This window comes from Callithrix jacchus, chromosome 15 (genome assembly GCF_049354715.1).
Source record: "Callithrix jacchus isolate 240 chromosome 15, calJac240_pri, whole genome shotgun sequence".
In the NCBI taxonomy this organism is placed as follows: domain Eukaryota; kingdom Metazoa; phylum Chordata; class Mammalia; order Primates; family Cebidae; genus Callithrix; species Callithrix jacchus.
This window is the reverse complement of record NC_133516.1, coordinates 37474177-37489041: the sequence shown is the minus strand read 5'-3', so window position 1 is coordinate 37489041 and position 14865 is coordinate 37474177. Positions and strand designations below refer to the sequence as shown.

General features: G+C 42.4%; 1 protein-coding gene across 28 annotated transcripts in view; it reads right to left on the bottom strand.

Moving 5' to 3' along the window:
- Positions 1-14865, bottom strand: part of CACNA2D3 (calcium voltage-gated channel auxiliary subunit alpha2delta 3) — a 923853-nt gene that overhangs the window by 61273 nt on the left and 847715 nt on the right. For all 28 annotated transcript variants that reach the window (XR_008476741.2, XM_078351196.1, XM_078351197.1 and 25 more), the window contains 2 exons: positions 3252-3327; positions 271-323 (listed from right to left, as the gene is read on the bottom strand). Coding sequence is in view for 27 of the 28 variants with exons in the window: in XM_078351196.1 (XP_078207322.1) it covers positions 271-323; positions 3252-3327 (129 nt within the window). In the remaining variant the exon portion in view is untranslated. The remainder of the gene's footprint in view (positions 1-270; positions 324-3251; positions 3328-14865) is intronic.

Sequence of the window (14865 nt, the reverse complement as noted above, 5' to 3'; positions counted from 1 at the left end):
TAACCACAATAAGTAAATTTGGTTGTGTACTGCAAACTGTTAGTCTGCTAAACAATGACATAATAGCATAAGGAGTGATCATGAATCACTTAATAAAAAATCATTTTTTTGGTCTCTGTGTTCAATATTTTGAAATGTTCAATGAGGTTATCTCAGAGAACTAGGAATTTAATGGCTATTGGAAGCATGACTCATAATCTCTTAATTTACTTTATGATACAAAAAGGAAAATATTAACACTTTTCCAAAAATGCAGCAAATTTTACTTACAAGACAAGTTCTGTCATTATCCATTTTACTGCAGAGAGGAAGGCATTATAAGGCTGAAAAGAAGAATTCAGTTCATTAAAAACAATATACTGCACATAAAATTTGTAGTTTAATTTAGGGCTTTACATAAGGACAATGTTATTCTTCTAGGGAGATTGATATCATGTTAAAAAACAGTGGCATTCTAGCTAAGGGAAGAAATTATTGGATACTGTATCCTAAAACTAACATTTTAAAACTTTGAACTCTACTCTAGTGAGATGTGATTTATAAGTAAAATAAACCTGATCTAAGACAAGGGTTATCACTGGGAGGAAAAAGGAAGTTCAGCACCGGTTGCTTAAACCTTTACCCTCTAGGGGCTAATATTTTGAAGCTTAATGCTGAGGGGGCTGGAATCATATAACTAATTTCAAATGGTAATTTATAGGGGAGCCTCTTGGAAAGGTGATTCCCCATTCTCCACCACGGTGTGTCGTTCATTAAAATAAGCAAAAATTGCATACACCTGATTTTAATGCCTTCCATGAATTATGCAGGATTTAAGCTGCCTTTTCTCACACTTACATATTTGGACTTGAAAAAAATGATAACCATATAAACATGTGATTTTATCCTTACTGAAAATCCCCTTCACTCTATGAAAGAAGGCATTGAAAGCCTAATCTTTATTTCAGAATATTTTAATTAAAAAAAGCAGTTGGATTGTTTACTCTGTGATATTTCCTATGTGGATAATTCAATTTCCTGAATTCTGGAAAATACCAAGGCTCCCCCTCAGTTGATTCTTTGTACCTAGGTATGCCAGTTATGTGAATGGTGGGCAGAGTTGAGAGAGAAGCAGTGACACTGGCAAATCCTGGGCTCTGGGCTCCAGATGTCAGGTCTAGGAGAATCTCAGAACCTTTTGTGGCTGCCTTTAGATATCAGAGAACTGAAATGCATGCCAAATCCTGGCTTCTGCAGCTATAATGACTTAATCCCACCTTCTGAGCATTTTAATTATAAGAACTAGAACTGAGAATAGAGGAATTATCCAGTTTTAAATGAAACAAGAACAAATTTATATGCCCCAATCATTCTCAAAACTTTCCCAATCCAGCCAGAAAGTAAATAAGCAGAACGACAACAAAAGTGAGGCTCTTCCCAGCCCACCCAGATTTCAGACTTGGTGTATCTCTTGCTCTGATTCGACTGAGTGCTTCCACATCATTCCTTGAATCACAGGATTCTGAGTCCCCAGGATTAGGGTCAGATAAGGATGTGAACTTTTCACAGTTTCCTGAAACCACACTTTGCAGTCCTGTGGTTTTGCCATTACATTTTATAGCTTGAAAAATAATCATCTTGCTTTCAAAAAGACCAGGATGGTCAGACCATGGGACAATGTTGCGTCTTTGTACCTGCTGGGATGGGTAGTGTGGGTCAGGGGTAGGAAAGAATGAATAAAAAAAGGATTAAGGAAGCTTTAGAGGTTTGGGGGAAAAGGGGAAGTAGCAGGGGCAGCTCACTCTGAGGCCAGGGGAAGGCACTAAGGCATTCTGTGCCATGCATTGACTCAATACAGGAGTAAACGAAGGGATTATGCAAATACAAGATTAAAACATTTAAATGCACATTACCATTCAAAAGCATAAAGCCACTGAGCTTTTAAACCTAATGATGAAAACATATCTTGGGAACGTTTTATGTCTGGAAATATTCTTGCTAAGGTTAGGGGAGTTGGGTTTAGAAACACATAGTGAGTCTCACTAAAAAGCTGTATTTTTCAAAAATTCAACTCTTTAGTTGCCTCTCAGTAATTTGCCAGCTCTGAATCATTTCTTGCTCCCTCAATGTAGGAGAACCGTGTTAATTATTCGGTTTTTAAATAATCCCCTTGTAAGATCTTACATCTGTAAATTAGAAAGTGCATGTATTTTAAAACCAAAATGGCTTTTAAATGTTGTGTTTTAAACCAAATTTTAGGTTAATTTTTGGTATTTACAAAACAGTCACATTGTAAGGGTTATATTTAAACACATACGACAGACTATCCAGAGGTACACTGTATCCGTTTTTTTTTTTCTGTGTTTTTAGGTATTGCTGACCACATTTACATTGTCTACGCACTGTAAACTGTATTTTTAATTTGGGAGTAAATTAGTGATAACAATTACTTTCTGGCCATATGAAAGCCAGTTTTTAGTGGTACAATAGCTGTGCTGATTGATCATCATCTGTGACATCAGCAAGGAATCAGCTCCAGGGAAAATGATGCTGAAACACAGTGGCATGATTAGGGGAGTGGGAGCATCTGTGATCAAAATGGGACTTGGGGCACAAGCTCACAATTCTATTACAAACTAAAAGGAAAAGTTTCGTTGAACAAAACCAAGTTATTTTATATACAAATGAGAGAATTAACAGAACTTCTCCCTTTTTCTACCCATAAAAAGGAGGCTGCTGCATTAATCCATCAAAGACTTTAGACCTGTTTTTCATTCATATAAACACTGGATTTGAATTGAAACAGCAGTGCTTTTTATTTGGTTTTTGTTTTTTTGAGAGGGAGTCTCACTTTGTTGCCCAGGCTGGAGTGTAGTGGCATGATCTCGGCTCACTGCAACCTCCACCTCTTGGGTTCAAGCAGTTCTCCTGCCTCAGCCTCAAGTAGCTGAGATTATAGGTGGGCACCACCATGCCTGGCTAATTTTTGTATTTTTAGTAGAGACGGGGTTTCAGCATGTTGGCCAGGCTGGTCTCGAACTCCTGACCCAAGTGATCAGGTCACCTCAGCCTCCCAAAGTGCTGGAATTACAGACGTGAGTCACTGTGCCTGATCTGAAGTGTTCTATTATTTTTTGTTTATGAGTAAAGTCAAAATGTTCATGATTTTGCAAAAAGATAAACTTAATTACTCCAGACAGGAAGATAACATTCAGGTAGGGAGAAAGACAGAAATGTGCAGTTGTTTTTCTAGGTGACAGCATAGTACTTACATCCAGGAGGCCATGGGCACCATCGCTGCTTTCCTTGTTGGCTCTACACATGGCTTGGTAGTCATAAAGGGTAATTCTACAGAAAAAAAAAAAATGGAAGGGAGCTTCACTAAATGAGAAAATATGGGAACCAAATGATGCTGTCATCAAGTGCAACAGTGACAAACACCATGGAGACCTAACATGGATGGTGAACAAGGAGCCCTGCAAAGACCAGTGCTGGAGGCACATCTTACCACTTGGAATTTGAAGAACAAAGAGAACGAAGGTATTGGGAAGGGTAGAGGGGTATGAGGATCCATGTAACTTGATGAAACAGTCATTTGGTCTGAAGAAGGATGGTCTGCATTGAGCAAGATATTCCAAAGGGAACATGCTATTCTGAATTGGATTCCAAGCTCTGGATGGAATTTATTTGGGCCATGTCTCCAGGGTGGAGGGGAACTAAGAAGAGCCACTTTGGGATGATAAAAAAATGGCAGAATTCTGTGTTTCTCAAGCACCAGGAAACAGGCCTGGACCAAGATAAGCCCTATGCATTGACAGTGTGTGGGAAACGAGCTGGCTCCCTAATTATAATTACTACTACTTACTGTCACCACCATAAGAGTGAATGTGTATTATTCTGAAAACAGCATAGCTTATGAAACAAAGTGCACATTTTTTTTCTACATTGGAGATAAAAGTATAGTTTTCATCCCAATTATGACCTTTATTCAGCTGCAAAAATGTTTTACTTTAACACTATATTGTAATTCCCCCATCAACAATTTTACAAAGAAAAGGTGAATGGCAATTTCTGGCAGCATGTGTTGGGACCCAGAAACCATTTCTCCAAAATATGGTGCTTTGACACAAAGCAGTCTGAAGGTCTCTCCGACCTTCCTCCCTGACTCCCTTACCCCCCAACTCTCTTAATGCTCTGTCTCTCCCTAACCACAGGATGAAGTTGTTCTCTGACATTCCCTTACCTAAAAGCCAGACTGGCAAAGTGGAACACAATGGCCTTTCCTGACATTTCATTCACCAGTGCAGATTAAAACTCACATCACAGAGGAAGAGACTGAAAATTAAACACCGCACCTAGAGCCCAGACAAACATCTTCCCAACCCACTGTCCGCTCTCCATCCCATTCCATTTCCACTGAAATTATTTGGTAACCATTGTCTGAGCAGTAGGCCCAATTGTTTCCCCCTCAAAAATCATGTATTATCCCTCAAGTAGCCATATTTCCCATTCTCCCCTCCCTCCATGAAGAAGGATATTTAAGCCTATTGGGTTACTGGGTAACTATTCTGCTATGATTGCCCCATGTTGTCCATTTAAAATAAATTTTGTATGCCTTTTTTTCCTATTAATCTGCCCTTTGTCAGTTCATTTTCAGCAAACCTTCGGGGGCACAGGTTCGCTCCTGCACAGGTTCCAGTATTTAAATGACATGAGCACCTTATCCCATCCTTGAAAGGTATAGCTAAAGGAGTCTTGCATTCCCACCCTTGCCTTCGGCATCCCCTCTCACCATGCCTAGCAGCCCAAAGGACAGACACTTAAAGTCCAGCCTGAGCTACATAACAATGGCCAGATGATATTTTAAACACTTTAATACATGTTCTTCTACATGACTGGATGAAATTCTCCGCACGGGAACTCAACTAATGTTGAGCGCACTTACTGCTGTGCTTGGAAAGTCCTCTGAATGTAAAAGCTCCGTGTAGCAGGACTGGTGTTGGCTGTGTTTCACACCTACCTCTAGCACGCAGTGCAGCACCCAGCCTACAGAAGGCATTCAGTTTTAAAAGGGTGAATGCATAGACAATTGTCTGATTGCATGAATGTTAAATAGATGATGACACAGCTGAGAGCAAAGGGGTCAACTGAATACTGTGAGGTGGGGGCCTCCTTATCTGGACAGTAAGTTATGGACATTACAGATAAATGGATTAAACAAAGTTATCTGTGGACACCAAGCAGAAAACCAGCCACATTTGACTAAATGGAAGACAAAAGCCAGCTCCTAACCAGCAGCACACTGGCAGTAAAGCCCAAGGGGATAGCAGTGGTCACGTAGCCAGTCTTCTAGGTCTGTTCTTCACCAGAATATTTCTTCACTGTCCTCTGGCATTTTTCCTTACAGAGACGCAAGCAAAAAGCTTTGAAGCTCTGTTTATGCAAACACAAATGAAGATCATAAATCAGCCAAGAATTAGGCTTGGGGATGCCTCCACACCAGCTGCTCACAGAAATGCTCTCACCATTGACACAGCCCCAGCACTAACCCAGACACCAGGATATGTCACAGAATCAGCTGCACACCACAATGGACAACTCTAATTGGTCCCTGACTGGCCCGCCATGCCACTAACTCCATCCTGACTCAGGAGATTTCTACAGGTACCCCTGCAAGGGCTTTCTAGCATCTGGCAAGAATTGGTATTGACTTATCCTTTTCCCACTGCCCAACACTGTGTCTACAGCTAAAACATGTGCCAGAGACAGGCGAGAGGCATGTTCACAGGAACATGCATGTGCTCAGAGTCTCATAGCCATGGAGGCAGGATGGCCGAGGTTTCAAAGTTGGTCCTGCTGTATATTCAGGGCATTCTTGAACAGGTTGTTGATTCTCTTCAAAGGCTTTGTTTCCTGACTTATTAAACAACTACAGAGACATTCTGATTCTAAATAACCAGCTGTGTAGAAGTACACTAAAATATGCTCTAAGTGTGCTAGCCTTGTCAAGAACCTTACAACAGAAGACTGATTTTATTCTTTGTTAGACTTTGGGCTCTTAAAGCTGCACTGTTCCCAAAGGCTCAAGGGAAGGCAGTGTGACATAGTGAAAATGCCATCTCTGAAGTCAGTGATACCTGAGCTCAAATCCTAACTCATCCACTTATAGCAATGTCTTTTTAACCCTGTTGGTGCCTCCGTTTCCTATCTGTGAAATGGTGAGAATAATGGCTACCTTATAGGGTGGTCATCGGGTTAAAGACACCTATCTATGTATTGCATTCGGCCCAGTGCCTGGTACACAGGAAGTATTCAACAAGAGGCAGGGCAATAGGTGCTATTATAACTATTAAGATCTTTCCATTGCCACTACTGCTAATGGACTGGTGTTTAATACAGTGGGAAATGACACAAGCATTCCCAGCGGGCTGAAAGATGAACAAGCCTCCTGGTTTTCTTAACTCATTGGCCCAGACAATGCAGAGTAAAATCCATGCTTTCTACTGCAATACAAGGACACCCTCAGAAGCTGCGCTGGTGTTACCAAGAGATGATGTAGGAACTTCTGTCCCTGGGCTTCTCAGCGGAGGGCAATGATAACAACAGCTGATGTCTACTGAACTCCGTTTAGCAACCATAAGCCAGGTACTCCTCTAAACACATCCCTGCAAGATAGATTACAATCATCTCCACTTTACAGAGGGGAAAACCAAGTCTTAGCCGGCCTAAATAAATATGCCCAAGTTCACACAGATCATTGGTGAAAGAGCCAGATTTAGTAGGGGGCCAAGCTGAATCCACCTCCTTTTGCCTTCTGCTCAGTAGCAGGCTCTGACAGATGCTAAGAAATGCTTAGACTTCAGACCTGTTCCCCAGCCTAGGGTCTGACTGGCACATCACAGGAAATGCTGTCAAAGATAAGGTCTCATAACCAATGTCCAGAATCAACTTCCAACCCAAGCTCAAGGGCTGACGAGGAGTCACCAAGCCAGCGTGGACCAGTTGGCTGTTCTTGTGACTGACTCTTATCATAATGACTACTCTGACAGACAGATGGCAGGAAACTCAGAATTCTCCTTGGATCCTTTTCAAAGGCTCTAGTTTACATGTGGGGGCTAAACTAAATCGCTGTGGGGCAGCCCCCAGGCCAAGGTTCCTGTCTTTTATTTATTTTTTAACTATTACTTTAAGTTCTAAGATACATGTGCAGAACGTGCAGGTTTGTTACATAAGAATACACGTGCCATGCTGGTTTGATATACCTATCATCTCATCATCTAGGTCTAAAGCCCGGTGTGTGTTAGGTATTTGTCCTAATGCTCTCCCGCCCCTTGTCCCCGCTCCTTTATTTCAGAAGGAGGCTTTCCTGATACCATTGCCATTGAGGAGGCTACAGAATGAGCCTTCCCTGTCTTCTCCACACTTGGACAGCTTTAACTCGATTTTGCAGAAAGAGACTTCCAGATTATTACCCTTTTTGAAGTGACTTTGTTACTGTTTTAAATAAACACATATTGTGGCTACCTGTATCCTGTTCGGCTGATTATAGTTAAAGAACATGATAATTGCCTGCCCTCATTTGACTCTAAAATCAGCTCTGAGAATCATGCCCAGCCCAAGACTGGTGCTGTGTGCTGCAGTACGCAGCAGTGGGAGTGTATTGTTATTACAGATAACATGCCTTAATCCCCATGACATCACCGCCAGGCCACTCCAACCGACTTATCATTAGTATCACTGTGTGCCCACACAGATGGGTGGAACTTTGAAACTTTAAACTTTGACACAAGGCAGATAGGGCCTCTGAAGCAGCAGCTCAAAACAACATAAACAAACCCTGGTAGCCCTGCACCCATGCTGGGTAGAGCCTTGGACAACAAACTCATGACATTAGGACATGTTTAAAGCCATTTTGCTGATACTGTTCTTTTCCAAATAGACAAAAATCCTGACCAAGAAAAATATTTGCTCTAAGAATTAGCAGGCTGCATTTTAAGCCAATTTAGGCTGGTTAGCAACTGTGGGGCTCAACATTTATTAAACACCTACTATGTACCATGGCACCAGGTAATTTTCCTGTAATGATTCACTGAATTAGCTCACTTTGGCTAAACGACTGGCCTAACACAATCTTGAAACAGCTTAATTTTGCAAACACAGCCCTAAAAACAGGAATAGGGAGGCATTTGACATAGAGACCCATCATGGGACATAATTAAGCAATTCCTAATAGAAAAGTCTGAGAAGCAAAATGACTCACTAAGGTAGCATGTAAAAATATGTATTATTTGTTGTACTGTAAAATGTGTCCTCTGGGGGCAGCTTTCAACTTGCAATTGAAAAGACATGGGGCAGCAACATAGAAATGCTTAACAAAGAGTCTGTAGCCATGGGAAGCCCCTATTCTCACATCTCAGAAAGCCAGGAAAGTAGAAGGCTTAACTTGTTGATAGGATTGCTAACAGAACACCCAAAATGTGCTCTGCCTTCTCTTCTGCTTGTGTCAGTCACCATCTCATCCCACAGCAACTTCTTACAGAAATGGCACTGTTGTTAAGATCAGTGCAGTGTCTCTAACACAGCAGAGTCAGTGAATTTAGGAACCCCTGGTCCCACTGCCGTTGAGTGCTCCAACTGGAGATTAGTCAGACAAGTTTAGCTAATGAGCACCCATCATTAGCCAAGAATACACCCCACGCAGGCTACCAGGACCTCTCAGGGTTCACTGCCAAACACTGAATGGGGAGCAGTGAGAAAGCATCACTCATTTGGTAGATTAAGCAGAGAGCACCAAATCAACCCCTTTCTTCAACAGGTGCTGATAATATAAAGAGAAACAAAGTTGTAGCTACTGAGATATTAATCTCATCAGCCTGGCCAGCAGGGCAAAATTCCATCACTATTAAACATACAAATTAGCTGAGCATGGTGGCATGCACCTGTAGTCCAGCCTGGGTGTGGGTGATAGAGCGAGACTCCATCTCAAAAAAAAAAAAAAAAAAAAAGGATTGATTACTTTCTGTCAGCAGTGTTGACATCATCTCTGATGGTTATATTTTATGGGAGGGGAAACTAAGTCTCAGACAGATGAAGTCACAGGTCCAAGATTATTATTAGCACACAAGTAAGTGAAGGGGCTGGATTATCAGTCCAGGTCTCATAGTTGAACACTGCACACTGCTTCCCGAACATGAATTCCCAAGGGATATCTTGCTCCACAGGGATCCCATGGGGATAAGACTTTATCAGAAGAATCTGGAAAATGGGATGTAAACTCATTCTCAATTTCTAAGGCATACACAACGGCATTTGTTTAAAACAAATCACTGTTAAAAACAGTGATTCTCAACCTTGGCTGCCCTTTAGAATCACCTGGGGAACTTCAAATTTTTTCTTTTGTTTTGAGATGGGGTGTTATTCTGTCACCAACGTTTCAGCGCAGTGGCATGATCATAGCGCACTGCAGCCTCTAACTCCTCAGTTCAAGCGATCCTCCTGCCTCAGCCTCCTGGATACCTAGGACAACAGGTACATGCCACCATACCTAGCTAATTTTTTTATTTTGTAGATATGAGGTCTCATACTATGTTGCCCAAGCTGGTCTTGAACTCCTGAGCTCAAGCAATCCTCCCACCTTGGCCTCCTAAAGCGCTGGGATTATAGGCATCAGTCACTGAGCTAGGCCAAAGTAAATGTTTATATATGATGATACCTCGACATCTCAGCTCCCATCCGCAATATTTCATTAATCTGGGATGGGGATCTGGTATAAGTTATTTTTTTAAGCTCCCCTAGGAATTATAATAGGCAAACAGGTTTGAAAGCCACGATTTGAGAATGTGATATACCTCACTAGCTTTTCTGGTATTTGTTTCTTCCCCTCTCAACTGTTTGTAACTTAGAGGCAGGAACTGAACTTTAAAACCCAGACACATCCTCCCAGGACCTAGTACCAATCTGGACATATTCAGGGGTACTTTCTTGACTCACTAAATAGGAGGTGCCACCTGAAACCTCAAGGATGAACAGAGTTTCCCACTGTCTTGAAGAGCAGCACTGATTTGATCAACAAGTGTGAGTGCACCAGAGCCGAGAAAAAAAGAGTCCTCTGAACAAAGGTGGCCTGGGGAGACCAACAACCTTCCAGCATCAAGACAGTCCCTGTCCCCACTCAGAGCAGAAGTTGCTCTACCAACCGCATTTGCTTTGCTCCTGGGACAAGGGATTAAATTCATGGGTGCCCACTAAATGCACCTAGCGGCCAGCTGGTTTGTCTATTCACATAGCCCCTTCCACGAAAATTAGCTTCGCTTGTTAAACTAAAGGTGAAAATGGAATCACAATTAATTCCATATAGAAAATATTAAATTTCTTTTGCCTCCCTAGAAGGAAAAAATGAATTCTGCTTTGGGAATGAGTTCATGCAAAACCCATTTGAAGCAAGAGAGCCGATTCTGGGGAGCATCCTTGGGCTCTGACACACTCATGAAGCCAGCAACTGCACCACAGTGATGCCTGTACTACACTTGGCACAGTGTGGGGCATGTCACTGAGGCTTAATAAATGTCAGTGCCTCTGAGTGTTGGTATTATTGCTGTCATGATTAAAACCCAACAGGTGTTCTTGAGTGTTCCTACTTTCATTGTCTGGGGTCAGGCAGGCACACGGAAAGGTGGTTAGACCATGTGTGTTCAGGACTGCATTGGGCATGTGGGGGTGAGGGAGACACTAAGAGCTATGAACACAGACCCATTGCTCAAGGATTTCCAAAGTGGTTATCAGAGGAAGCCAGATGGCTCGTATGGTTTGAAGCAAACTGGGGCATCCTGGATATAGTAGAGACTATCAATAGTTTTCCAATATCTCTTCTCCTCTTTTGGTGAGCAGAACTCTGACTTTTTAACATGCACATTTCCCAGGTTCCTTTGTAGTGAGGTGAGGCCAAGTGCGTAAGCAGAAATAGAGTATGGGAGACTGCTTAATACATTAAAGAGCTTATTTAAAGCATTTCTTTAAAGAAATATTAATGAAGTAATTGGAAACTTGGCCTTTTGGAGCTTTTGGACCTCCCTGAACTCCTCTTTTGCAATCCTGAATTGCAGATGTGATGGCTGGGGCTCAGCAGCTACATTGAACCATGAGGTAACCTTGAGCTTAAAAGCCATCTTGAAGAAAGGTAGAAGAAAAAGTTGTGGTCCTGGGTCTGTAACATGACGGTCCCAAATTAGTATTTTCAGACTTCCTTACCGTAAGAGAGGAAAAAAACCTCCTATGTTCATTAAGTCCCTGTTAATTTGGATTTTTCTGTTATTTGTAGCTAGACCAAGTCCTAACTAATACACTGGACTCCAAGTTTGACTCAAAGACTTTTTTTGGCCAGGTGCAGTGGCTCACACATGTAATCACAGCACTTTGGGAGGCTGAGGCAGGCAGATCACCTGAGGTCAGGAGTTCAAGACCAGCCTAAGCAACATGGCAAAACCCTGTTCTACTAAAAATACAAAAATCAGCTGGGTGTGGTGGTGGGCACCTGTAATCCCAGCTACTCAGGAGACAGAGGCAGGAGAATCATTTGGATCCGGGAGGCAGAGGTTGAAGTGAGCCAAGATCACACCATTGCACTCTAGCCTGGGTGACAAGAGCAAAACTCTATCTTAAAAAAACAAGAATGAAAGAACAACTTTATTTCACTATCTCTTAAGGCAGAACAAAGATGAATGTAAAAAGAAAGATCTTTGTAGAAAGTTTGCCAGTCTGCTCCAACTATGGAGAAAACATGAATGGTGATTAGGAGAATATGCTCTGAAATCTGACCTGAGTTCAAATTCCATCTTCTCAGTCATGCCTGTGGGAGAGCTTGACAAGTTGCTGGGAGCCTTCACTTCTAGTCTCTTATTTGTCGAATGCAAACAAAATAGTAGTTTCTTCACGGAATTGTGATGGGGTGTAAATAAGGTAATGCATGTTAACCTCATGGAATAATGCCTTGCCTACCATTAGCATTCAATAAATGAGACAGACTGCATGATAATGAAGATGAGGGCAGTTGCTGTTATTGCTGTTATTGGGGATACTCAAGCAGCAGCTTTCAAATTTTAAGGAGTGGTCCGTTGGAAACTCCATGTCCCTGTATTCCATTCCAGAAAGTTTGGCCCAGAAACACACTTGTCCAAGCCAATCTGTCTACTTGTTCCCTTCAATGCCACCTCTGACAAAGCATACTTCTGTGGACACGGTCAGGTCAGCAGGAAGCCAAGAAGCCATTACAGTCATTACGCGAGTTGCCGAGTATCAGACATCAGCGAAGCAGTCGGCATTAGAGGTAAGCAGCCATCCAAGCATAACAGAATTCTCCTTTAACACTCTCTACACTCCAAGGCCAGGGCACCCGCTGAAATGGAATGTGATTACCAAAGACAGGGAAAGCTCCCAGTCCCACCGTATAGAGACAGGAGTAGAAACTGTCCGGGTCTTGGATTCTACTTAGATGTGTCACCTTTTAGAAAGGTGATTTAAAGGTCAGAAGCTGCCACCACAGGGAATTCCACACAAGCCAACCATGTTGATGAGTATTTGTGGGGTGCAGCGACAAGGACATTTGCCAGATCCCAAGGGGAAAATATGAATGGACTTGGAGGGGTATAAGCTCAAGTGTGTTACACCAAGCACAGCAGAAAAACAGACAAGAAAAAACAAGCAAAACAACATAAATACACACACACAGGCACGTGCACGCGCGTGCCCCAGCAGTTGCAACCAAAAAAAAAAAAAGAGAGAGAGAGAGAGAGAGAGACAGATAACACAACGGCCATGAAAGATAAGTACTATTGGTGGCTCAAAAGCAAAAACAAAAACAAATTATTCGAAAGCAGTCCATTCCCAGCAAGCCAAGGGCCAGGTGTGCTCCATGGGCTTTTCTGGTCTCGAGCAGAATCACATAGACAAGGAACAAGCGAAGAGCCTTTGGCCTTTCCAGAAACCACAAGGAAAAGCAAAAAAACCCAGGGCAAACCCTCAGTTCTGTATATTTGATAACAGCCACATTTTCATCCTTCAGTAAAGATTTCTTTACCTGTTTTTTGAACGCTATTGCTTTTTCCTTGGGCTCCGTATTGAACTCATTTCAACTTTCCCTTCAGTCTTCCTGGTTCAAGTGTCCTAAAAGTCCTATTTGTGCCACTTATCTAACAAAAGGCACTTCTGTCCAGGTTGGAGCCCAGCTCCACGGAACTCAGGTGACATGTATTACATTACTTACAGGGGGAATGAAGGAGAGGAATTGGAAAAGGGTGGAAGAGCCTCTGTTTTTCATGTCTGACTAGTATTTTGCTGGAGCAAGGTGCCCTACCTGAGTTTAACTCAGAGAGTTATTCTTGCTGTCTATATGCTTAGTGTTTTGCCATAGCATAGTAGTTCAAGCACCCCCGGGGCCTCTAAGAGAGTAAAGTGCTGATATGGTTTGGATCTGTATCCCCACCCAAATCTCCTGTTGAACTGTAATCCCCAGTGCTGGAGGTGGGGCCTAGTGGGAAGTGATTGGATCATGGGGGCAGATATCCCCACTTAGTGCTGCTCTTGTGATAATGAGTGAGTGCTCACAAGAGATCTCATTGTTTAAAAGTGTGTAGCACATCCCCTCCTCCCTCTTCCTCCAGCTTCAGCCATGTGAAGACATGCCTGCTTCCCCTTCACCATCCACCGGGATTGTAAGTTTCCTGAGGCCTCCCCAGTCATGCTTCCTGTACAGTCTGTGGAACCTTGAGTCAATTAAATCTCATTTCTTTGCAAATTACCCAGTCTATTTCTTTTTTCTTTCTTTTTCCTGTTGTTCAGGTATTTCTTTATAGCAGTGTGAGAACTGACTAATATCAGTACCATCGAGGTACTGAAGGTAGCCCCCCCCCACCCTAAGGGAAGGATGCAGAAACAAAAATATAATCCAAGCAGTAGACCTCAAAAAGATGGGCTGGGGGCCCTTCCCTCTAAGAAGAGATGGATGCAGACATTGCTTAGAAGTCTAAAAAGAGGAGGAAGAACAGAGGAAACAGAGGGAGGTGGAAGTCCTGGATCAGAGAGGACCCTCTGCTTTGTGATACCATCCATTTGTGCCAGCTGATTGTGATCTACAGGGACCTTCCCAGGGCCACAATGGTATACATCTGGATAGTAGACTGGGCGCCCATGCTCAAGGTGCAGGCTGTAGGCACGTGTGTATCTTCAAGTGGGGGACACCTCAGTTACTCACATATTATTCCATTTATGTGTCACTTGTAGGTACATGAATAATTATTTTAGTCCTATTTTGCTGCAATCAGATGAATCCTAAGAGCATAGCAGCTAGATTGGTACCCTGCTTTTAACCTGGTATCTTGATGCTGGCTGCACATGAGAATCACAGAGAAGCTTTTCGAGAACACAAGTGCCTGGGCCCCAACTCCAAACCAACTTTATGTAAGTTTCTTGGGCTGAAACTTAAACTTAGGAGTATTTTTAAAGATCCCCAGGGGACCCTAACACACAAGAGAGTTCAAGTCCATGAATCCACCCCAACACTGTGCTATAAAGGTAAGTGCTATGCAGTAACTATCCTTTGGGGATTATTAGTGATAAAATAAGACAAAACAGGAGAAAATGAGAAAATAAGAAGAGCTCAGACATATGAAACTCAACTCAGAAGGTAATCTTATCTCCCGTTTGCAATTTAAAAAGCATTTTAATATATTTTAGTTAACTCTCCGAAAATCCACTGAGGTCCCTATTTTGGTGATGAAGAAACTGAGGCTCAGAAAGACTGAAGACACTGTCCAAGGCCACACAGTGAAGAATCTTGTGCTCAACCTGACGTCTTCTTATTTCAAGTCCAGAGTATCACAAAGGCCCTATAAG